Source organism: Hemitrygon akajei, chromosome 17 (genome assembly GCF_048418815.1).
Source record: "Hemitrygon akajei chromosome 17, sHemAka1.3, whole genome shotgun sequence".
Classification (NCBI taxonomy): domain Eukaryota; kingdom Metazoa; phylum Chordata; class Chondrichthyes; order Myliobatiformes; family Dasyatidae; genus Hemitrygon; species Hemitrygon akajei.
Window position 1 is genome coordinate 86,041,818 of NC_133140.1, and position 26,221 is coordinate 86,068,038.

The following is a 26,221-nucleotide window of genomic DNA, read 5'->3' on the forward strand; positions in this document are numbered from 1 at the left end:
AGAATTAAACCATTCAGCCCATCGAGTCTGCTACACCATGCCACCATTTATTATCCCTGTCAACCCTATTCTCTTGCCTTATCCTCTTAACCATGATACCCTGACGAATCAAAAACCTATCAAACTCCACTGTAAATATTGGGTAAACCTTCAGCTTTACCCAATGACTTGGCCTCCACTGTTGACTGTGGCAATGACTTCCTCAGATTCACTACCCTCTGGCTAAAGAAATTCCTTATCTTCTCTGTTCTAAAGGGATATTCTTCTATTCTGAAGCTGTGCCCTCTGGTCCTAAATTCCCCCATTATAGGAAATATTCTCTCGCATCAACCCTACTAGGCCTTTCAGTATTCAATACGTTTCAATGAGATCCCACCACCCCCCAGACGCATTCTTCTAAACTCCAGTGACTACACAAAACACTGATTTCTTACTATCACTATCTGGGCAAAGACGTGAGTAAGAGTTCACAAGAAACTGTGGCTGACGTGTTCTGAACACAGCCAGGGAATAACCCAGATCCTCCTCCCCACAAGGCTCTCTGTTCACATGAGACAGATAGATCGCACTGGACAGCACAGTGTTGTTAGAGGAACAGGGGTACTTACCACGTAGAAGGTACCTGAACCACGATCCTGGAACCCTCCAGGCTGATCTGTGGAGCGTAAGCTTCCTTGTTCTCAATCTGTGCCGTGTCCACCACCACCTGAAGGTTAAAGAAGATGGTGAGTGTTCACTCCAGCATCACCTCCTTCTGGTAAAAGTCCAGAAACACTGGCCTGTTTCTCTTTTGACAGTTGCATAACCTGCTGAGTGTTTCTATTTCTGACTAACTCATGCACATATATGAGTTTCCCTACGTGAGTTTCCCACCAACACCTTGACCCCACCAATTTCACCCCAGAACAGTTCTTCCAGGTGAGTCAACACTTTGCCTGAGAATCTATTGGGGTTGCCTACTGTAACTAGTGCTCTCAATGTGGCCAAAGTAAATTGAGGGGCTGTTTTGTGGAGCACCTCCACTTCATCTGCCAAAAGCAGAATTTTCTGGTGGCCAACTACTTTAATTCCAATCCTCACTCCTTTGCTGACATGTCTGTCCATAGCTTCCTTCCTCTTCTGCCATTCCTCTATATTGACTGTCCCTGTTCTACATACTATTTATTATAAATTACTATAAATTGCCCATTGCACATTACAGACGTAAAGATTTCTACTTTTCATGTATGTAAGGACGTAACAAATAAAGTCAATTCCATTCAGTTCAATTTTTTCCTCTCCTTTCCCTCTTACCTCTTCTCACCTGCTTTTCACCTCCCCAAGATGCCTTCCCTCCTTCCCTTTCTCCCATGGTCCAAACTCCTCTCCTACCAGATTCCTTCTTCTTCAGCCCTTATCCCTTTCAACCTATCAGCTTCAAGCTTTTTACTTAAACACCCCTCCCCACCCACCAGGCCTCACCTATTACCTGCTAGTTTATCTTCCTTCCTCTCCCCCACTTTCTTATTCTGGCAACTTTCCTCTTCCTTTTCAGCCCTGATGAAGGGTTTTGGCCCAAAACGTTGACTGTTTATTCACTTTCATAGATGCTGCCTGACCTGCTGAATTTCCCCAGCATTATATGTGTGTTACCTTGACTGCTTAATGTTTATTCTTCAACATCATAGAGACATCTAAAACATCTAAAAGAGACATTGTACTGGCAAAACCATTGGGTCAGTAAGTGGGGAGAGGAGGCTCACTTTGTCCTGAATACTTTGAGAGGCACCAGCGATGGTGGAACAATTGTCCATTCCTGACCCCTGATTCAGAGACCCCCAAGGTATTAAAAACATGATGTTGGAGGACATCTCTAAACCTGGCCCAACCACCTGAACAAGATACAGGTTGTCCCTGCACTAAATAGTAATTTCACACTAGGATAGACTGGCTCAGCCAGCATGCTGACCAAAGGCTGGTGGTACAGCATCAGGACACAGCCAAGAAGGCAATGAGCATCTCCTTCCGGACTCTGGAGTACTCCGCAGGAGATCAGGAATAGGGAGACATAAACAAGCATCACTTGTAACAACAAAATACTGATCTGTGTACAAAGCAGTAGGAGGGTGAGAGAGGGACTGATCCACATTCCCCAACATTAACAGAGTGGAGTAATTGTTCCCAAGGCTTCCACTAATCAGAATCCAACTAGGTGCAATAACTGGGTGTTGGGAGTGAATTTGACAGGTCACAGGATGTCTGCAATCTCTCCCCATTGGAGGAACATCTCCACTGAAACCCAGCTGAGATCAGGAGCTGCGGAGTCTGAACCTGAGTCCACAGTCACTCTGAGGAACCCACTCCATCCCTACTCCATCCCTATGTCAGTGCTGAAGTCACTTACCAGCCCAGCCTGTCCGAACAGCAGTTGCACAGCCGTCTTGCAAGCACCACGCCAGGTTGATGGACAGACCTGATTGAGGATTTCTGTCGGGGACTCATCACGTGGGGAGATCTCGTTCTGCCCAGCTGCCTCCTTGATGAGCTGCACCATTGCTTGCTATGATGGGAGATATACCAAAGAACATGTTAGTCTTACCCACCAACCAATCAATCAGAACAAACCACCCTTCAACACCCATCTGCAGTCAGAAAAGAACCTGTTTGAAAAAATTGTTGGCACCAACTCAACAATGAAATACCCTCATCCACCACCTCTCTCCACAAGTCTACACCATGATTACTCCATCTCCTCACCCAACAGTTTACACCATCACTGATCCATCTCCCCACCCAGCAGTCTCTACACCATCACTGACCCATCTCCTCACCCAACAGTACACACCATCACTGACCCATCTCCTCACCCAACAGTCTCTACACCATCATTGACCCATCTCCCCACCCAACAGTCTCTACACCATCACTGACCCATCTCCTCACCCAACAGTCTCTACACCATCACTGACCCATCTCCCCACCCAACAGTCTTTACACCATCACTGACCCATCTCCTCACCCAACAGTCTCTACACCATCACTGACCCATCTCCTCACCCAACAGTCTCTACACCATCACTGACCCATCTCCTCACCCAACAGCCTACACCATCACTGATCCATCTCCTCACCCAACAGCCTACACCATCACTGATCCATCTCCTTACCCAACAGTCTCTACACCATCACTGACCCATCTCCTCACCCAACAGTCTACACCATCACTGACCCATCTCTTCACTGACCAGTCTACACCATCACTGACCCATCTCCCCACCCAACAGTCTTTACACCATCACTGACCCATCTCCTCACCCAACAGTCTCTACACCATTACTGACCCATCTCCTCACCCAACAGTCTCTACACCATCACTGACCCATCTCCTCACCCAACAGCCTACACCATCACTGACCCATCTCTTCACTGACCAGTCTACACCATCACTGACCCATCTCCTCACCCAACAGTCTCTACACCGTCACTGACCCATCTCCTCACCCAACAGTCTCTACACCATCACTGACCCATCTCCTCACCCAACAGCCTACACCATCACTGATCCATCTCCTTACCCAACAGTCTCTACACCATCACTGACCCATCTCCTCACCCAACAGTCTACACCATCACTGACCCATCTCTTCACTGACCAGTCTACACCATCACTGACCCATCTCCTCACCCAACAGTCTACACCATATATGTCAAACTCAAGGCCCGCGGGCCAAATCCGGCCCGTGGTGGAATTATCTTTGGCCCGCGAGATAATATCTAATTACTATTAAAACTGGCCCCAGTAATTGAAGCGCCTATGGCGTATGATAAGGCTAATGCTGAGTTTATTCAGGTACCAGGTTTTCAGGGTTTTTAGTGTTTATTCGGCAGTCTTCTTCATAAGAAACGGAATTTGTAAAGTGAAACACTTTGTAGTTATAGCAGAGACTGAGACACATGAGAGCAGGCTGAAAAAACAGAGGCAACGAAAGCTGCGTTCGCACGCGTCTGACTGATCCGGCCCGCATGAAGCTGCATTTTGCTCAATCCGGCCCGTGACCTAAAATGAGTTTGACACCCCTGGTCTATACCATCACTGACCCATCTCCTCACCCAACAGTCTCTACACCATCACTGACCCATCTCCTCACCCAACAGTCTCTACACCATCACTGACCCATCTCCTCACCCAACAGTCTCTACACCATCACTGACCCAACTCCTCACCCAACAGCCTACACCATCACTGATCCATCTCCTCACTGACCAGTCTACACCATCACTGACCCATCTCCTCACTGACCAGTCTACACCATCACTGACCCATCTCCTCACCCAACAGTCTACACCATCACTGACCCATCTCTTCACTGACCAGTCTACACCATCACTGACCCATCTCCTCACTGACCAGTCTACACCGTCACTGACCCATCTCCTCACTGACCAGTCTACCCCGTCACTGACCCATCTCCTCACTGACCAGTCTACACCATCACTGACCCATCTGCTCACCCAACAGTCTTTACACCATCACTGACCAATCTCCTCACCCAACAGTCTCTACACCATCACTGACCAATCTCCTCACCCAACAGTCTCTACACCATCACTGACCCATCTCCTCACCCAACAGTCTCTATACCATCACTGACCCATCTCCCCACCCAACAGTCTCTACACCATCACTGACCCATCTCTTCACCCAACAGTCTCTACACCATCACTGACCCAACTCCTCACCCAACAGCCTACACCATCACTGATCCATCTCCTCACTGACCAGTCTACACCATCACTGACCCATCTCCTCACTGACCAGTCTACACCATCACTGACCCATCTCCTCACCCAACAGTCTACACCATCACTGACCCATCTCTTCACTGACCAGTCTACACCATCACTGACCCATCTCCTCACTGACCAGTCTACACCGTCACTGACCCATCTCCTCACTGACCAGTCTACCCCGTCACTGACCCATCTCCTCACTGACCAGTCTACACCATCACTGACCCATCTGCTCACCCAACAGTCTTTACACCATCACTGACCAATCTCCTCACCCAACAGTCTCTACACCATCACTGACCAATCTCCTCACCCAACAGTCTCTACACCATCACTGACCCATCTCCTCACCCAACAGTCTCTATACCATCACTGACCCATCTCCCCACCCAACAGTCTCTACACCATCACTGACCCATCTCCTCACCCAACAGTCTCTACACCATCACTGACCCATCTCCCCACCCCCCAGTCTACACCATCACTGACCCATCTCTTCACTGACCAGTCTACACCATCACTGACCCATCTCCTCACTGACCAGTCTACACCTGTTAACTTGCAGGTTGAGTCAGTGGTGAGGAAGGCAGATGCAATGTTAGCTTTCATTTTGTGGGGACTAGAATATAAAAGTAAGGATTTAATACTGAGGCTTTGTAAGACATTGGCCAGACCACACTTGGAGTACTGTGAACAGTTTTGGGCCTCTTACCTAAGAAAAGATGTGCTAGCATTGGAGAGTGTCCAAAGGAAGAATAAACTCTTCTCAGGCTTCCAGCTGGGTACCAACATTTCGATGACAAACTCTGCCATCTTCATCAGGGATGATATATGGGTATGTCTAGTCTGGTGATATTTATACCCCCGTCAGCACAAAACTACTCTGCTGCACCACTGGCTTTTGGGACCGCCTGGTGAAGGAAGCCATTGAAACTATAGGAAAAGAATTTTAACAAAGATGAAGGTCTAGCACTAACTGGAATTTGATTGCAAACACAGTGGGACAATGGAAACCAGATTGGACGAGGACTAACTTATCAGGAGGTACAGTCAACAGGGGTATAAATACCACCAGACTGAACATGCCTAGGCATCATCCCTGATGGAGATGGCAGAGTCTTCCAGTGAAACATCAATTGAAATTGATAGATGTACCTGGATGGAAGCCTGAGAAGAGTTTATTCATCATATATAGATCCTTTGTCTAAAGGAGGTTCACAAGAATTATTCCAGAAAGGGTTAACATATGAGGAGTGTTTGATGGCTCTTGACCTGTACTCACTGGAGTTTCGAAGAATGAAGGGGGGGGGGGGGGGTCTCACTGTAACCTATCGAATATTCAAAGACCTAGATAGAGTGGAAGTGGAGAGGATGTTTCCTATAATGGGGAGTCTAGGATTGGAGGGCACAGCCTCAGAATAGAGGGATGTCCATGTACAACAGAGATGAGGAGGATTTTCTTTAGTTGGAGGGCGGTGAATCTGTGGAATTCATTGCCATGGACAGCTGTGGAGGCCAAGTCATAGAGTATATTTAAAGCAGAGTTTGATAGGTTCTTGATTAGTCAGGGTGCAAAAGGTTACAGGGAGAAGGCAGGAGAATGGGGTTGAGAAAGATAATAAATCAGCCATGACTGAATGGCAGAGAAGACTCAGTGGGTTGAATGGCCTAATTCTGCTCCTATGTCTTATGGTTTTATTATCACACACACTCATGCTTAGCTGCCTCCTGTGTGTTTTGTGCCGTATATCCACTCTCACCTTGGATTAAGCAACACAAACATAACTTGGCTCCTTCAGTATGTAGGTTATGTAACACATCAGTTTTCCGATGGTCTCAAGGGTTTCTGAAGAGCACATTTATAGAAACCTGCTTTTAAAAATTACGTTGCTGACAGAGTTGGAAACTAGTGGAAACACGGGGAACTAGACAACATAGTGGGGAAAGGGGCATGGTAGCATAGTGGGGTGGTATGGTAACGTAGTGGTCAGTGTAATGCTTTACAGCACCAGTGATCAGGGTTCAATTCCCACCACTGTTCGTAAGGAGTTATACATTCTCCCCTTGACCACAAGGGTTTTCTCCAAGAACTCTGGTCACCAATAATCACAAGCAATCCAAGGATGACCTCAAATGTCCCCAGGATCTGTCAAGCACCAGTAGTAATTCATCCTTGTTCCATTCAATTACACTGCTGTTCCCCAGAATTTTTCTTCCCATGCTCTCTCACAGGGAAATCACTCTATTTTAAACTGATATTTTCCATTTTAATTCCTCTGCAGTTGAACCAGTTCCAACTAAACAGGACCTGTTTCACACAAACCCTTTGTTCTCTGAACGTTAAAGGTGGATATTCAGGACATAGTGTCCATGCCAGCTTTTCAAAGGACCTGATCAGAGGGATCAGATTAGCTTTACTTGTCACATGTACAATGAAATGTGTTGTTTGCTTCAACGACCAAAAACAGTCCGAGGATGTGCTGGGGTCAGCACGTAAGTGTTGCCATGATTCCAGCGCCTCCATAGCATGCCCACAATTTACTAACCCTAACCTGTATATCTTTGCAATGTCGAAGGAAATTGGAGCTCCCCAAGGAAACCCATGTGGTCAAGGGAAGGACATACAAAAGTGTTATGCTAACCACTATGCTACTCTGCCGCCCAGCATTCTCCTGCCTGTAGATTTTCCTTATTCCCGTTATTTATCCAACTCCCTTTTGGAATTAGAAACAAGAGAAAATCTGCAGATGCTGGAAATCTGAGCAATGCACCCAGACTTGATGCTCTCAAGGCAACTTAAGCCAGAAACAGGTCTCTGAATAGCACACTTATAAAAACCTGCTTTTAAAAACTACATTACTGACAGAGTTGGAAACTAGTGGGAACACATGGAACTAGACAACGTGCTCTAGTACAGTGGGGGTGGGGGGAGGAGGCCTAAAACATCGACCATACTTTTTTCCATGGATGCTGCCTGGCCTGCTGAGTTCCTCCAGCATTTTCTGTGTGTTGCTCCCTTTTGGAAATACTGAATTTGCTTCCAGTGAATTCCAGAAGACTGAACTTACTGTTTAAAAAAAGGTAAATTACTCTTATTCTCCCCAACTGCCACTGATTTCTCCTTCCTTCCTCCATCACTGGAATTCACAAATCATCTCAACACATTTCCCAAGAGAGGTCACTGTCAGGAAGCAAATCTCGGGACTTTGTAATCTCATGGATTTTGGGCTCAAACATTTATAAGACACTGCCCAAAATAAGTAAAACTGCCTCATATACATTTGGTTTGGTACACTTGGTCACTACAGAAGGCAGAGGGTGGCAGTAGCTGGAGTGTACTCCCCCTGGAGATCAGTGACTAGTGGCGTTTTGTAGGAATCTGTTCTAGGAACCCTTGTAAACCCTTGTGACTCTTGTAAATAATCTGGATGAGGAAGGGGAATAGCGGGTTAGTAAGTTTGCAGATGACATGAAGGTTAGTGGCGTTGATAGAGCAGAAAGTTATTGAGGTGTACAGTCGGTCCTCCTTATCTGCGGGGGATTGGTTCCGAGAACCCCCATGGATACCCAAGTCCCTTATTTAACATGTCTCAGTACGGTGGACATTAGGACCTCTGAATCTGCAGTGTTTCTGTTCACGAAAATAATCACGATCCCGATTAAAAATAAGGTGCAAGTAATGAACTGATCGAAAAGAGGTGAAACGCCATCGGTCATTGGAAAAGTGTTAGGCTACAGTCGGTCAACGATTGGAACAATTTTAATGGAGCATGTGAAAGGCCCTGCCCTGATGAAGGCTACAATTATTACTAAGCAACGCAGTGGTTTAATTATTGAAATACGTATGTTTAAGTGTGTTATATGCATAGAAAGGTAAAATATGTACTATATACTAAGTAAAACGCTTGACTAACTGACGCTAAATAATACCAGTTGTACCTGTTCCGACTTCAAATCCGACTTAAAGACGGACTCAGGAATGGAACTCATTCATAACCCGGGGACTGCCTGTACTTTTAACTCATTTCTAGAGTACTTATAATACCTAATACAATGTAAATGCTATGTAAATAGTTGTATACTGTATTGTTTAGGGAAAAATGACAAGAAAAAATGTACATGCTCAAACAACAAGTGCTGGAGAGAGAACTTCCAGGTTTTCCCGATCCGCCGTTGGTTGAATCCACGGATGAGGAGGGCCGACTGTATATTGCAATGCAATATCCTGCTCAACACCATCACTGTGTAACCACAAATCAAATGCTAAACTCTTCATCACCTCTGGTGATCACAAGTACTGGTATTAACTCAGGATGCACTGCTGCATTGAGACATGTTAAAGTCCTACTGCAGAATAAAGAACATTCCAGATCTTTAACAGAATGGGGTACGGTAACACAGTGGTTGGTTCAACACTTTACAGCACCAGCAATTGGGGTTCAATTCCTGCTGCTGCCTGTAAGGAGTTTGTGACCACGATGAATTCCTCCAGGTGCTCCATTTTCCTCCCACATTCCAAAGACGTACTGGTTATGGTTAGTAAGTGTGGGCATGCTATGTTGGTGCCAGAAACACATCCTCAGATTGCACTGGTCATTAATGCAAATGGTGTATTTCACTGTGTGTTTGGATGTACATCTGACAAATAAACCTAATCTTTTAATAAAATAAATTTAATCTTTAAGGAATTAGCTACCATCTTCAGCTTCAGATTCTCTGCTCCGGACTCGCCGAAGGAGACCCCTTTGAGGAAGTGGGGTCCGATCTGCACAGGTACAGTGGGGAGTTCACACTGTAATGGCTGGGCAGGATACTGTCTCCTTCCTGCTTGCTTCACCTCAGCCTCGCTGCAGCAGCCCTGGGAAAACACGAGACGTAATGTGACAAGAACTCAAAGCACTAGATACATTACAAAGTCTCCCAGACCCCAATCCAAAACCCAAGATTGTTAACCCCATTTTAGGCAATTATAACAAATTGGTGTAATCACAAAGAAGGCTCTACATTATTGAGGAGATTTTGTTTGTCAACAAACACTCTGGCAAATTTCTACAGATGCATGGTAGAGAGCATTCTGAAGAGTTGCATCACCACCTGGTCTAGAGACTCCAAGTGCAGCATCAAAGAGGCTGCAGAGGGTTGCAGACTCTGCCAACTCTATCACTGGCTCAATCCTCCTCACCATCAAGGACACCTTCAAGAGATGGTGCCTCAAGGCAGTGGCATCTGCCAATGAGGAACCTCACCATCCGAGGCGTGCCTTCTTTTTGTTGCAACCATCAGGGAGGAGGTACAGGAGCCTAATGACCCACACTCAGTGATTTAGGAACAGATTCTTCCCCTCCACCATCAGATTTATGAACAGCCCATGAACACTACCTCGTTATTCATTCTTCTTCTCACTATTTATGCTTGATTCTGTGATAGAATTACACAGAACAGTAATTCTAAGTTTATCTCTTGGACCCCTATTTCTCCTACAAAGTTGAGCCACGTTCAAAAGAGGGAGACAAAAAGCATTAAACTATCATCATCATGTGTCATGTCGTACAACGTGGACGATCATGGTCTGTCTGTGACCATGATTGTTCTTGGCAAAATTTTCTACAGAAGTGGTTTGCCATTGCCTTCTCAGCAGTGTCTTAACAAGATAGGCAACCCTAGCCATTATCAATGCTCTTCAGAGATTGCCTGGAGTCAGTGGTCGCATAACCAGGACTTGTGATTTACACCAACTGCTCATTCGACCACCCACCACCTGCTCCCATATCAAGTCAAGTCAAGTCACTTTTATTGTCATTTCGACCATAACTGCTATGTACAGTACAGAGTAAAAACGACTGAAGTCTCCCAGTCAGGAAGTCTAGGATCCAGTTGCAGAGGCTCAGCTTTTCAATCAGTCTCTGAGGGACGATTGTGTTGAATGCTGAACTGAAGTCTATGAACAGCATCTGAACGTATGTGTCTTTTTTGTCCAGGTGGGTTAGGGCCAGGTGGAGGGTGGTGGCAATAGTGTCTTCTGTTGAGTGGTTGGGACGATACGCAAACTGCAGGGGGTCCAGTGAGGGGGGCAGCAGGGTCTTGATATGCCTCATGACGAGCCTCTCGAAACACTTCATGATGATGGATGTAAGTGCAATGGGACGGTAGTCATTTAGGCAGGACACTGAAGACTTCTTCGGCACGGAAACGACGGTGGCGGCCTTGAAGCACGTTGGAACAGTGGAACAGTGGTGTAACTCAGGGAGATGTTGAAGATGTCAGTGAGAACATCTGCTAGCTGGTCTGCACATCCCCTGAGCACTCTTCCAGGGATGTTGTCTGGTCCAGCAGCCTTCTGTGGGTTGACCCTGTACAGGGTTTTTCTAACATCAGCCAGGGTGAGACACAGCACCTGGTCATTTGTGGGGGGGGGGGGGGGGGGGGTGGATTTCCTTGCCACCATGTCATTTTCCACCTCAAAATGGGCAGAGAAGTTACACAGCGCACCTGGGAGGGAGGCATCACCTGCACAGTCAGGTGATGTTGTCCTGTAATTGGTAATGTCCTGGATGCCCTTCCACATGCGCCGCATGTCGCCACTGTCCCGGAAGTGGCTGTGGATTCACTGGGCACGTGCACGCTTTGCCCCTCTGATGGCCTGTGACAGTTTGGCCCTTGCCGTTGTTAGAGCTGCCTTGTCGCCTGCTCTGATGGCGGAGTCGCGGGACCTCAGCAGCTGCTTCTGAACTGGTCTGGAATGGTATGTGGAACGCCAGTGGTCTGTATGCTGGGATTAGCGTAACAGAGATTGGTCTGAGTAACTGAGGTGGGGGTGGGGCTCCACCCGGTACACGTCGGGGATGTTTGTATAAACTAGGTCCAACGTGTTCTCCCCCCTTGTTGCAAGGTCCACATAATGATGGAATTTGGGGAGCACTGACTTAAGGTTCGCGTGGTTAAAATCACCGGCGACAATAAACAGTCCATCAGGGTGTGCGTTCTGCAGTTTGCTAATAGCCCTGTACAGTTCACAGAGCGCCTCCTTAGCATTAGCGCTGGGGAGAATGTACACACCGAATATAAGGACAGAGGTGAATTCCCGTGGCAAATAAAATGGTCTGCATCTAACAGCCATGAACTCCACTAGCGATGAGCAGTATCTGGAAACCAGTACAGAGTTCTTGCACCATTCTGTGTTGATGTAAATACACACACCACCACCGCGAGAGCTGTATCCTTGTCCGCATGAAACAAGGCGAGCCCGTCTAACTGAATGGCAGTGCCTGAAATTCCCTCAGTGAGCCATGTCTCTGCAAAAACGTACGCAGAGCAAACTCTGTACTCCCACCGAGTATTTTGTTGTAGTCGGGTGTAGTCCTATTTATTGTCCAGGGAGCAGACATTGCAGAGCAGAATGGTTGGGAGATATCTTCATGTGACCCTGATCAAGGGTTTTGCAAGTGTGACACCTTGCCAAAGGGTGAACTGCAGGTTAGTAAAGAGAAGGAGTGCCTTACACCTCCTTTGATAGAGACATATCTCTACCCCGTCACCCAGTAAAACTAGAGACGAGTTAATAATATTTGTGGCAGAGAAGATACTATATCAGTTGCACACACAAAGTGCTGGAGGAACTCAGAAAGTCAGGCAGCATCTATGGAGGGGAATAAACAGTCCACGTTTTGGACTGAGACCCTCCTTTAGTGCTGGAAAGGGGGCTGAAGCCAGAATAAGAAGGTGGGAGAGGGGAGGTGTACAAGCTGGCAGGTGATAGGTGAGACCAAGTGAGTTGGTGGGGGAAGTGGGTGAAATGAGAAGCTGGAGCTGACAGGAGAAAGAGGTAAAGGGCAAAAGAAGAGCCAGCGAAGGGGCACCACAGTAGCATAGTGGTTAGCGAGGCGCTATTACAGCTCAGGTTATTGGAGTTCAAATTTGATATCATATGTAAGGAGCTACTATGTCCTTTCCATGAATGTGTGGGTTTCCTCCCACAGTCCAAAGATGTACTGGTTAGTAGGTTAATTGGTCACTGTAAATTATCCTGTGATTAGGCTAGTGTTAGATAGGTTAAGTTACTGGGCAGCACGGCTTGTTGAGCCCGAAGGGCCTGTTCTGTGCTGTATCTCCAAATAAATAAGTAAAAATAAGAAGAAATATAGTACTATATAACAGGAGAGGGCAGTGGACCACAGAAGAAAGGGAAGGAGGAGGGATTGCTGCAGTATTTTGTGTGCATTACTCAGAATTTCCAGCATCTACAGAATCTCATGTTTACTATATTAGTTACATTAAGTTTCACTAAATGACTGGCTTCTGTAAATATCAGCCAGACTGTACTTAAAGAAGCAGTAGACAGCCATGAAATTTAACGTTACCAAATTAAGTCAACATGATTTCATTAAAGGTAAATCATATTTGACAAATTTGCTTGAGTTCTGTCAGGATGCAACTGCCAGAATCGATAGAGGGGAAGCTGCTGATGTACCTGAACTTTCAGAAGGTGTTTAATTTATTTATTTAGAGATACAGCAGGCTGTGCTGCCCAGCAACCCACTGATTGAACCCTAGACTAATCACAGGACAATTTATAATGACCAATTATGTATCTGGACTGTGGGAGGAAACCGCAGCACCTAGAGGAACCCCATGCATTCCATGGGGGGGGGGGGGCATACAAACTCCTTACAGACGGTGTTGGAATTGATCTCCATACTCCGGAACTCCCTGAGCTTTAATAGCGTCATGCTAGCAGCTACGCTCCCACAGCGCCTTCTCTAGTTGCCCTTAAAAAGGTGGCGGCAGGCTGCCTCATGAACCATTGCAGCCCTGGAGGTATGACGCCAACAATGCTGTTAGGGAGGGAGTTCCAGAAAATACAAAAACTGGAGAACACATACCACCAGGCTCAAGGACAACTTGTCATATCATAAGACTAAACACAAGAAATTCAGTAGGTGCTGGAAATGAACCAGATGTTTTGGACCAAGACCCTTCTTCAGGACTAACAGTTTAATATTATAAGACTAGTGCTTTATAAGGCAATTGAACAGACCTCTTGTATGATAAAGATGGACTCTTGGCTCACAGTCTAACTCATTATGGGCTTACACCTTATTGTCTGACTGTAATTTCTCTGTGACTGTGACACTTAATTCTGCATCTGTCCTGCAGAAAGGTTTCGGCCCAAAACATTGGCTGTACTTTTTTCCATCAATGCTGCTTGGGCTGTTGAGATCCTCCTGCATTTTGTGTGTGTTGCTCTGCATCTGTTATTGTTTTTCCTTGTACTGCCTCAATGCACTGTTGTAATGAATTGATCTTTATGGATAGCAGCAACACAAAGTTTTCCACTATACCTCGGTAGGTCTGACAATAATAAACTATTTCCAACAACATGTTGTTAAGGGTGCAACTCTCTCTCATCACCTCTAGAGGTCTGACTGGAGCAAAGTTCCTTGACAGTCAAATTCAAGTTAATTGACTCCCGGGCTCAAAGTGCATCAATATTTGCTTGGGACTTGTTCTGCCAACTTCAGCCCATCACCCAAGAAATACCTGTCAGGGGACTGGAATTTGCACTTACCTGTAACGAAGCCTCAATGGCTTTTGGGTTCAGGTGGAATCCAGCCTTCATGGCGTATTCACAGTGACCCAGGCTTTCCAAAGCCACTTTGTAAGCCTGTAAGACAACAAGTGAGCAGGTGAGCAGCTATGGATCAATCAGACAACCAGGAAAACCCCCCAAAAATGTAATTTGTAAGAAAACACCAAGTGTTTTGGCCCAAAAGGTCAACTGTACTTTTTTCCATAGTTTCTGCCTGGCCTGCTGAGTTCCTCCAGTGTTTTGTGTGTGTTGCATGAAAACATCAATGTCCAGGAACAGAAGCGTCTACAGAAAGTAAATGGATGCAGTCCAGTCCATCACAGGAAAGGCCCTCCCCACCACTGAGCACATTTATAAGAAGGGATGCCACAAGAAAGCAGCATCCATCATCAAGGACCCTCACCATCCAGGCCACACTATCTTCTTGCTACTACCATTGAACAGGATGTACAGGAACCTTAGGTCCCATACCACCAGATTCAGGAAGAGTTATTTCCCTATAACCATCAGGCTCCTCAACCAGCTAGATAACGTCACTCAGCTCAACTCTGAACTGATTCCACAACCTATGGACTCACTTTCATGGACCTACACCTCATGTTCTTAGAATTGTTTGTTTTTTTAAAAATGTTTATTATTACAATTTATCTTCTTTTGCATATTTGTTGTTAGTCATTGGTTATCTGTGGTTTCTCATGAATTCTACTGTATTTCTTTACTTTCCTGTAAATGCCTGGAAGAAAATGAATCTCAGGGTAGTATATGTTCTCGGATAATAAATTTACCTTGAATTTGGATTACCCAAATATCTACTTAAAACACCCAGACCATAAAAGTGAAGAGGCAGAAGTGATGTAGATCAGCGGCCCAAATAGTCAGTGCTCTTTTCAGAGTCCACCCGAGCCCACCTATCACCTCACAGCTCGCCACCTCTCTCACTTGATTCTCTGCTCTCTTGACTACATGCTCAGTTTCCTCTTGGAAGTTATTTATCTCAACCACTTCCTGTGGCAGCAAGTTCCACATTCTACTCGTTCTTTGCAAAAGCCTTTGCCAACTTCTCTCTTACGTTAATGGCCTCTGGTTTTGTGCTTTCCCACCAGTAGAGACATTCTTTGTGTATTAACTCCATCCATTCCATCCACAATCTTTATCAGCTCACTTTTTGTCTCTTTTCTAAAGAACAAAAACCCCACACTTTCCCAACATTACAACCTCTCAAATCCAAACAAGAGAAAATCTGCAAATTCTGGAAATCCAAGCAACACATACAAAATGCTGGAGGAACTCAGCAGGCTAGGAAGCACCTAACGAAAAGAGTATAGTCGCTGTTTCGAGCCGAGACCCTTCAGCAGGACTCCTGCAGCTTTGGGCACCAGTGCAGCAGTTAGCACAACGCTACTACAGCTCAGGGCATTGGAGTTCAGCGCCAGCACCAGCAATTCCGATTTAATTCCCGCCTTTGTGTGTAAGGAGTTTGGCCATTCCCCCCATGACTGCTGGGTTTCCTCCGTGTGTTCCAGTTTCTTCCCAAAGACGTACAGGTTAGGGTTAGTGAGTTGTGGACATGCTATGTTGGTGCCGGAAGCATGGTGATACTTGCCAGCTGCTCCCAGCATTTGGGTCAAGAGCACAACGTAGTCCTTGGACTATGTTGGTTGTTGACCCAAATGACCCATTCCCATTCTGACAAGTCGATCCATGGCCTCCTCTACTTCAATTCCCTGGTTGGAACCCATTCTCATTCAACCTCATAATCCATCTGAGTAGCCTCCAACCTGATGGAATAAACACTGTTATCTCCAAATTCCAGAAAAAATTTTCTCCCTCTCCTTCCCTCTTCTTCAATTCCCAAATCTGGCCACCTCTTACCTCTTTGATTTTCCTCACCTTCCAATCACCTGCACCTGGTGCCTTTCCTCCTTCCTTTTCTTCCATGATCTACTCTCCTCGCATATAAGATTCTTTCCTCTCCAGCCCTTTGCATTTTCCACCCAGCTTCTTACTTCATCTACCCCCGTCCTTCGCCCACCTGGCTTCACGTATCACCTTCTAGCTTGTCCTCCTTCCTCTCGCCCCCCCCACCTTCTAATTCTGGCTTCTGACCTCTTCCTTTCCAGTCCAAAACTTCGACTGTTTATTCCTCTCCATAGATGCTGCCTGACCTGCTGAGTTCCTCCAGCATCTTGTGTGTGTTGCGCTGGATTTCCAGCACCTGCCGAATTTCTTATGTTTACAATGCACTTCATTGTATGATTTAACGTACATGTAACAGGTAAAGCCAGAGTCCACAGCCACCTTCGTAATACAACTTTCTTTGGTCTTGCTCTGTTCAAATAATAACTTGCTTTCTCATTCTTATTCTTAAAGTGGATAACCTCATATCTTACCTCATTACATGCTAACGGTCAAATTTGAACCACTCACTCAACCTATCTACATCCCTCTGCAGGGTCCTTTCGTCTTCCTCACAATTCACTAACCCACCTACCTTTGTACCATCAGCAAGTGGCTATAGCAGCCCTCGTGATCAGCAGATTATGAGCAGTGGAGGCTGTAGCACTCATCCCTAAAGCTTGAGTTAGTCACCACCAATGTGTTCATGACCCACTATCTGTCTTCCGTTGGCTAGCAAAACTTAATCCACACTAGTAATATTCCTCCTTGTTCTGTTCCCAGACCACTGTTGTGGCACTTTGTCAAACAGTACCTCGTTATGACCTTGCACCTATTGTCCAGCTGCACTGCACTTTCTTTGTAGCTGTTCCACTTCGTGTGTTGTGAGGGTCACCCATTCAGAACGAAGATGAGGAGGAATTTCTTTAGCCAGATAGTGGTGAATCTGTGGAATTCATTGCCACTGTTGGCTGTGGATGCCAAGGCATTGGATATATTTAAGGCAGAGGTTGACAAGTTCTTTATTAGTCAGGGCATGAAGGGACACAGGAAGAAGGCAGGAGATTGGAGCTGGAAGGGAAACTGGATCAGCCATGATGAAATGGTGGAGCAGACTCGAAGAGCCAAACAGCCTAATTCTGCTCCTAAATCTTATGGTCTTTATTCTGCACTCTTTCACTTTGGTCTATCTCAGTGCAATGTGTAATATTAAACTAGATTAGCTTTATTTGTCAACTGAAACATACAGTGATATGTGTCATTTGTGTCAAAGTCAACAGAGTTTGAAGATGTGCTGGGACAGCCCGTACGTGTCACCATGCTTCTGGCATGCCCTCAACTTACGGATCATTTGGTCTCTGGAGAAATCCACAGCACCCAGAGAAAACCCCATGCAGTCACACAGAGAATGTACAAACTCTTTCCACACAACAGTAAAAACGGAACTGCAATCTCTGGTCTCTATACTACTGTACCACCCCTGTGATCTACATGGACTGAATGCAGGGCAAGCTTTTCACTGTATCTCAATCTGACAATAATAAACTAATTCTAAATCCTATTCTCTACATCACTGCACAAATAAAACTACTCTCTGTAATGCTGGCATCGAGAATTCAGTGCAGAGATTAAACCATCTGATGCAATGTGGTTGGAAGCATGTGTGTGAGAGAGGGGGAGAGGAGGGAAGGGGTGGAGGTGGGTAAAAGGGAGAGGAGTGGGGGACATGGGGAGGGGGAAGAGGAGGGAGGGGGACAGGGGAGAGGGAAGAGGGAGAGGGAGGCAGGAGAGGGGATGAAGGAGGAGGAGGGGAAGAGGGAGAGAGGGGAACAGGGGAAAGTGGAGGGAGAGAGGAGGGAGGGTGGAGAGAATGGAGGGGAGGGGGCACGGGGCAAGGGGAGAGGGAGGGGAGATAGGGGTGCAGGGAGGGGGAGGAGAGAGAGGGGAGGAGGAGTGGTGAGGGTGCATCTATGGGAAAAAGTACAGTCGACATTTCGGGCTGAAACTATTTGGCAGACTGGAGAAAAAAGCTGAGTAGATTTGAAAAGTGGGGGAGGGGAGAGAGAAACACTAGGTGATGGGTGAAACTTGGAGGGGGAAGGATGAAGCAAAGAGTCAGGAAGTTGATTGGCAAAAGAGACAGAAGGCCATGGAAGAAAGAAAAAGGAGGGGGGGGGGGGAGGAAGAGGAGCACCAGAGGGAGGCAATGGGCGAGCAATGTGATTACATGAGAGAGGGACAAGGGGATGGGAAACAGTGAAGGGGGTCGGGGAGGCATTTCTGGAAGACTGAGAAATCGATGTACGTGCCATCAGGTTGGAGGCTATCCAAACGGAATATTGTTGTTCCTCCAACCTAAGTGTGCCCTTATATTGGCAGTGGAGAAGGCCATGGATGAACATGTTGGAATGGAAATAGGAACTGGGTGGCCACTGGGAGATCCCGCTTGTTCTGGTGGAGGGTGCATAGATGCTCAGCGAAGTGGTCCCTCAATCTCTGCTGGGTCTCACCAATAAGAGACCACACCAGGAGCACCGAACATAGTAATTAACTCCAACAGACTCACAGATGAAGTGTTGCCTCACCTGGAAGGACTGTTTGGGGCCCTGAATGTTAGTGAGGGAGAAGGTATAGGGGCAGGTGTAGCACTTTTTCCACTTGCAAGGATAAATGCCAGAAGGGAGATTAGTGGGGAAGGACAGATGGACAAGGAAGTTGCGTAGGGAGTGATCCCTGCAGAAAGCAGAAAGTGGGCGGAGAGGGGAGGGAAAGATGTGTTTGGTGGTGGGATCTATTTCAAGATGGCAGAAGTTTCGGAGAATTATGCGCTGGACATGGAGGCTGGTGAGGTGGTAGGAGGGGACAAGAGGAACCTATCCCTGGTAGCATGGCAGGAGGATGCGGTAAGAGCAGACATGTGTGAAATGGAAGAGATTTGGTTGAGAGCAGTGTTGTTGGTGGAGGAAGGATAGCTCCTTTCTTTGAAAAAGGAGAACATCTCCTTCATTCTAGAATGAAAAGCCTCATCCTGACAGCTTTCTGAAAAAGGACATCTCCTTCGTTCTAGAACAGGGGTCAGCAACCTTTTTGCCTCTGTGGGCCGGATCGTGCATTAATGAGCAGACGGTGGACCAGATTAATGCCATAAAAAAACCTGAAATATGGGAATTATCTATTTAAATACATGCTAGAAAATCATCTGTGCTTAACCAAGGATGCCAATTAGTAATCAAAGAACTCAGTTTAGTTGCAATTTCAATCAAGGCATCTTTTGAATCTATTAAAAGGACACAAAGAATCTTCAAACATAAAACGTATGAACATGATGCACTGAATGGTGGTAAATTAAGTATAATAAAAAGAAAATTTTAATGCAAACAGTCGATAAATCAATGTGAAACTTGATGCTGTTTGTTGTTTGAAAGCTTCTCAATATTAGGTGTCAGACTTGTTGATGCCAAGAGCAAGACATTATCCAGATGGGCATCAGTCAATCTTGTTCTCAAATGTTCCTGGTGCGCTTCATTTTTGAAAATAATTGCTCACACAGATAAGTGCTGCCAAACAATGATGCCATCTTTTTTGCATGGTCCACTAAGTTAGGATACTTCCCACTTGGATGAATATATTTTATATAGAAGTCAAGCACTGACACATCTTCAGAATGACATTTCGATCTCAATATGTCATCACACTGCATCTCAACCAATTCCATTTGAAAAATTTCTGATGCAATGTCCACTTCCACATTAAATGGAGTAGCAAACAGCTTGAACTCAGTTGCATGCAAGCGAAAATCAGCAAAACAAGATGAAAACTCTTTTCTCAATTCTGGGACCTTTGTCTCATTTTCTAAGCAAATCAGACAAACTGGTTTCCCAGTTTGCTCAATGAAGAAGTAATCTAGTGTCCAAGTGTCTTGGAAATTTCAGCACTCAGTGTCTACCTTCCTGTGTTTTGCATTCATTGCCATTGGAATTTTTTTCTTCAATTTTATTTCGAAACGCGAGTTAGTCAACAAGTATCGTAGCACATGTAAATATCTGGATATTTAGCATGGATTTCTTGTTAAAACACAGTGACGATGTTTCTGTTTACGAATTTGAATGATCCTATCTGAAAACCTGCGCGTGCACGGAGAGTATCTAATATATAATAATAAGGTAGTCTGCCTTCCCGTCATTTGTATATACCAGTGTTTGGGCTGGAACAAAACGAAACCTGGGACCAGTGTAACAAGACACCATGCATGTCCATCAGTGTTGTCGCGAGAAACACTCAGAATAAGGAAAAGTCGCTCGCGGGCTGGATAAGCATAGTATCCCAATATTTGCTCGCGAGCCGGATCTGGCCCTCGGGCCATAGGTTGCCTACCCCTGTTCTAGAATAAAAAGCCTCATCCTGAGAGGCACACACTATGTTTGCTTTCAGATTTCTGAACAGACAATGAATCCACATACACTACCTCAATATTTTTGCTCTTTCTTCAACTACTAATTTAATTTATTTTTTTTATATATATATATATATATATACACATACAGTGGATTCCAGTTAATTGGGTCATCAGTTCATCAGGGCAACTGCTTATTTGGGACAAAATACTAATCTAAAAGAACAAAAACTAATCAAGAATACAACCAGGGATACTATGCTGCTTTCTTGGGTCAGCCACGTGCACTTGTGTGGCCATTAGATACTACATGGTACTTAGAGCAGATAGCTTTTAAATAGCATTAGTTGCAAGACTGTGTTTAAACAGCAGTTTTTTTTGGTCATAGGTAGTTGGCAAGAAATAAGCAATGAGACAATTCAGAACTGTTTTGCTTGCTGCAATTTCAAGCATGCAGACTTGGAGATGACAGAAATGGCCAGGAGTGAAAATGAAATTACTCCACTATTTTACCAAGTTAGGTACGATGAAGAATTAAGGTAGCAACAATGTTACAAAGAAAATGAAGATTTGGAGAATGCAATCTGCAAAAGCATTGTTATGATGGCAGTCCACTATCTGCACTAGGTGTCTGCGCAGATATTGATCATTTACAATCAATAAAAAGAACACAGCAGCCTGCACTGGATGAATTCCTCCATTGATAACTATTAGGAACCAATACACTGTTATGCATTTCACTTAAATATGTAATTTTTTACCTGGTTAAAATTAATTTCTTTTTTATACCTTCTTAACTATCTCCACGAAACGCCAGCTAATTAGCAAAGTCGCTTAATTGGGCCGAAATGTACTGGTCCCGCCATGTCCCAATTAACAGGAAATCCGCTGTATTTTTTTTACTGTAATTTATAGAATTTTCACGTATGTATTGCACTGTACTGCCGCCATAAAATATGAAATTTCACAACATATGTCAGTGATATTACACCTGATTTTGATTCTAATTCTGAAATGCTGGGATGGGACCACAGCTACTGAGAAGAAGGAAGACCAAATGCCTGCTAGTGTTGGCAGAGGACCATTGACGTTATTCCCCTTTACACAGCACAGCAGCTTCCTGCGGCACTATACTCACCTGCAGAGCACTGTCGATTTTCACATTCAGGTCCTTCAGCTGGTGCTCAGGAATCGCCGTGGTCTGGGAGCAGAACAACTGCTGAACTTCAAGACCGGCCAGGCTGCCATCGCTTCCCCTCTCACGTAAGCGTGAGGTGGCCTTTGAGAGTAAAAATAAAACAAACATCAGTTCCACAGGGTCTCTCTGTTGGCACACAGTACAACACAAGAATAGAAAAAGGCCTATTCCATAGTCAGAGAGGTTGAGAATGACCTGGATCTTGCCTCCATTAACCTACCCTGTTTCTGCAAACCTCAAACCAACAAACACTCTCTGGGTGTTGGAAGTTACAACTGACAGCATTGTAGGGGCATGGCCTCCTGATTTCCACTGCCTTTTGTGAAGAATTGCATCCAAATACAGACCCTGAGACATAGGAGCAGAATTAAGCTATTTGGCCCAAGTCTGCTCTGCCATTCTACGATGGCTGATTTATTATCCCTCTCAACCCCATTCTCTGTCTTCTCCCCATAACTTTTGAAACCCCTGCTAATCAAGAACCTATCAACCACGACTTTAAATATACACAATGACTTGGCCTCCACAGCTGTCTATGGCAATGGATTCCACAGATTTAGCACCTCTAACTAAAGAAATTCCTCGTCTCTGTTCTAAATGGGACGGTCCTCAATTCTGAGGTTGTGCCCTCTGGCCCTTGATTCCCTCACTATTGCAAACATCCTCTCCATGTCACTGTATCTAGGTCTTTCAATATTTGGTGGGTTTTAATGAGACCCATTTCATTCTTCTAAATTTCAGCAAGTATAGGAACAGTCATCACATGCTTCTCATATGCTAACCTTTTCATTCCTGTGAGCATTCTCACAAACTTTATTGCAAATTTTTTTTCTTTTTGCATTTGCAGCTTGTTGTAATTTATACATTAGCTGTTTGTCCATCTCTGTTGTGTGAGATTTTTCATTAATTTTATTGTGTTTATTTCTATTTACTGTGAACACCCACAAGAAAACAAATCTCAGTGTAGTATATAGTGACATATATGTACTTTGATAATAAATTTACTTTCAACTTTACCTAGGTGATCTGGTCTCACCCTTTATTCCACCCATCACCCTCCCTCTACATCAGGGATTGCCAATATGGGGTCCACGGACCCTTCGGATAATGGGAGGGATCCATGGCATAAAAAGGTTGGGAACTCCTGCTCTACATTCTCTGCTATCTACACTAAACTGTTTTACTCTTTTCCGGATCTGATGACGGGTTCTGTGCCTGAGACATTACTTGTTTTTCTCTCTACAGATGCTACCTGACCTGTTTTTATTTCCACACATTCTGGACTTCAGTATCAGGATTCTTTACATTGTCGATCAGCGTGTAGAAGTAGGGTTTTGCTCATTTATTTCCTTGTAGTTTAACTTTCCAATGTTTGATTGTATTGTTTCATCTAGTCATCTATACAGGTGTAATTGTCCAGTGAATTTTACAGCAATTACAGTAGTTGCTTTTTTATTTTTCTAGAATCTTCTTAGTTTTTCTGGAGCAGGTGTCACACCACTTGAATCTGTCTATTTTTATAGGCTGATTGTTATCAATATGGAAAAGAACAGTCAACGTTTTGGGCCAAGACTCTTCGTCTGGACTGAACGAAGGGTTTCAGCCTGAAACGTTGACTGTTCATTTCCACGGATGCTGCCCAACCTACTGAGTTCCTCCAGCATGTTGTGCATGTTCCTTTGACCCCAGCATCTGCAGAGTATTTTGCGTTTGTTAATTCTGGTTTGAGTATGACGGTCACGACTGCTTTTTCCTCAGTCTTTCTTTGCTCGTCCTTTATTCTTGTAACACTTAATAAAATAGCCGTAAGCAACAAGTTTTATGCCTCATTCTTGACTTCTGAAAAACTCTGGGATGGTAAAGACACCAGGATCCAGCAGCATCAACTCCAGCTACTTTCGATTGCCAAAGGTGAACTCAACATCCCACTGTGCCATACTTCAGTGCAGCTTTCCACCCCCACCATTGCTAAGACTTTCAGCTACCTGTTGACGGTTGTCAAAAAATAAAACAGAAAGAGAAAATGTTAGAAACACTCAGAAGATCAGGCAGCGTCTGTGGAGAGGAAAATGATTTAAGCTTCTGGGTTGAAGGTCCTTCATTAGAACTGGGATGCTGATCCTAAAATGACCCATTTATCCTGACTGATTGCAGTTAGCCACTTCTACTGCCCACATAGCATCTCCAAGCCAGTTAAGAGTTGATTTGAAACCTTTTCTCTCTCCATAGTTGCAGACCTGTTAACATTTGCAGCATTTGTTTTTTTCATTTACAGGTGTCCCCTGCTTTACGCCACTTCGCTTTTACTATAGACTTACATTAGTAACCTGTTTTCGCATTACAAAGAGGATTTTTGCTTTTACAAAAATGTTTCCCATATAAATTAACGGTTCTTCACTTTATGCCATTTCAGCTTAAGAAAAGTTTCAGAGGAACGCTCTACCTTTGTAAAGGGGGGGGGGGGGGGGGACACCTGTATTTTAGATTTTGAGCCTCTGCAGATTTGGTAAAATATACCTCACTTGAAGTGCTTATGAACACTTTAATAGCCATAGTTGTTGGACAAGTTGATAGAGGGCTTAAGAAGGCTTTGGTGTGCTGGCCTTTATTGAGCGCAGGAGCTGTGAGGTAACGTTGCAGCTCTATAGTAGTAGCAGTGCAATCATTCGAGTCGAGTACATTGTTCTGTTCAGGGCTTATCTATCAGTGGTCCCTTGGGTGGCTGTAGAGACTGATCCAGGATCTGATCTATATATTCTGGTGCAGTGTGGGCAGGAGTAAGTGGTGGATATGGTTAGTGGTCGGGTCTTTTGGTTGTTCAATCTCTCCTTTCACAGATGATAACACACACAAAATGCTGGTGGAACACAGCAGGACAGGCAGCATCTATAGGAGAAGTACTAGTACTGTCGACGTTTCGGGTCAAGACCCTTCGTCAGGACACTATTCACAGATTTCACAGATGCTGCTTGTTTTCCACAGTACAGCAAAAGTCGTTACCATGTAACATCACTCTCTCTTGAACAAATTTTCCTCCAGATGTATCTACTGAGTGCAATGCCTTCTTAGTTTATAGACTTAATGCTGCAGCTCTATGAAACACTGGTTAGACCACACTTGTGTGGTAGTGTTCAGTCTGGTCACCTCATTATAAGGAGAATGTAGAAGCTTTAGAGGGGGTGGAGAGGAGATTCACCAGAATGCTGCCTGGATTGAAGAGCATGCCTTATGAGGAAAGCTTGAGTGAGCTAGGACTCTTCTCTTTGGTGTGAAGGAGGATGAAAGGTTACAAAATGATAAGAGCATAGATTGAGTGCACAGCCAGCACCTTTTCCAAGGGTAGGTATAGTTAATACAAGACAGCAAAATTTTAAGGTGATTGCAGGAAAGTATGGAGGAAATGCCAGAAATAGGTTTTATAGAGTGGTGGGTGTGTGGAATGCACTGCTGGGGTGGTGGTACAGGCAGATACACTAGGGACATTTAAGATACTCTTAGGTAGGCACATGGATGAAAGAAAATGGAGTATTATGTGGGAGGGAAGGGTTAGAAGATCTTAGAGTAGGTTAAAGATTCAGCACTACACCATGGTCTGAAGGGCCTGTAGTGTTCTATAGTGTTCTAAGTTCTATGTTAACAGTTTAACCTAGTAGTAGTCATCATGTCCCATGTTAAGCCAGGAGTTCTCCGGACTCTTCAATGTGGCTTGATTACAAGCTGAACAAATCTTAAGTTGATTCTGCTTAACAATTTCAGAGCTAGTCGCATGAAAATTTTTATTTTGAGAAAGTGAGTGTGTGCCGCATATTTTGGAAGGAGAAAATTTGCAGAAATGACAAATTTCAAAACACAACTTTTGCAACTTTGATATGAGTTTGCAAAGTTTCAAGCATAAGCATTCAAAGTAAATTTATTTGCAAAGTATGCAGATGTTACCATATACCTTGAGATTCATTTTCTTGCAGGTATTTACAGGAGAAAAGAAACACAACTTAATTTATGAAAAGTTACACATAAACAAAGACCACCATGCATCAAATGTGCAAAAGACGACAAACTGTGCAGATAAAATGAGACTGAGAACATGAATTGTAAGGAGTCCTTGAAATTGTGTTGATAGGTCGTAGAATCAGTTCAGAGTTGTGGTGAGTGAAGCTATCCACGCCAGATCAGGAGCTTAATGGTTGTAGGGTAATAACTATTCCTGAACTTGGAGGTTGACTCTGTGGTTAAGAAGACATACGGTGCATTGGCCTTCATCAATCATGGGATTGAGTTTAGGAGCTGAGAGGTAATGTTACAGCCATATAGGACCCTGGTCAGACCATACTTAAGAGTACTGTGCTCAGTTCTAGTTGCCTCTCTACAAGAAGGATGT

At 44.7% G+C, this 26,221-nt stretch overlaps 1 protein-coding gene across 2 annotated transcripts in view; it reads right to left on the reverse strand.

The window, feature by feature from the left end:
* Positions 1-26,221, reverse strand: part of garre1 (granule associated Rac and RHOG effector 1) — a 212,231-nt gene that overhangs the window by 18,082 nt on the left and 167,928 nt on the right. For both annotated transcript variants that reach the window (XM_073070469.1, XM_073070470.1), the window contains exons 4-8: positions 21,784-21,924; positions 14,336-14,431; positions 9,467-9,628; positions 2,384-2,539; positions 609-706 (exon numbers count right to left, since the gene is read on the reverse strand). In XM_073070469.1, the coding sequence (XP_072926570.1) occupies positions 609-706; positions 2,384-2,539; positions 9,467-9,628; positions 14,336-14,431; positions 21,784-21,924 (653 nt within the window). The remainder of the gene's footprint in view (positions 1-608; positions 707-2,383; positions 2,540-9,466; positions 9,629-14,335; positions 14,432-21,783; positions 21,925-26,221) is intronic.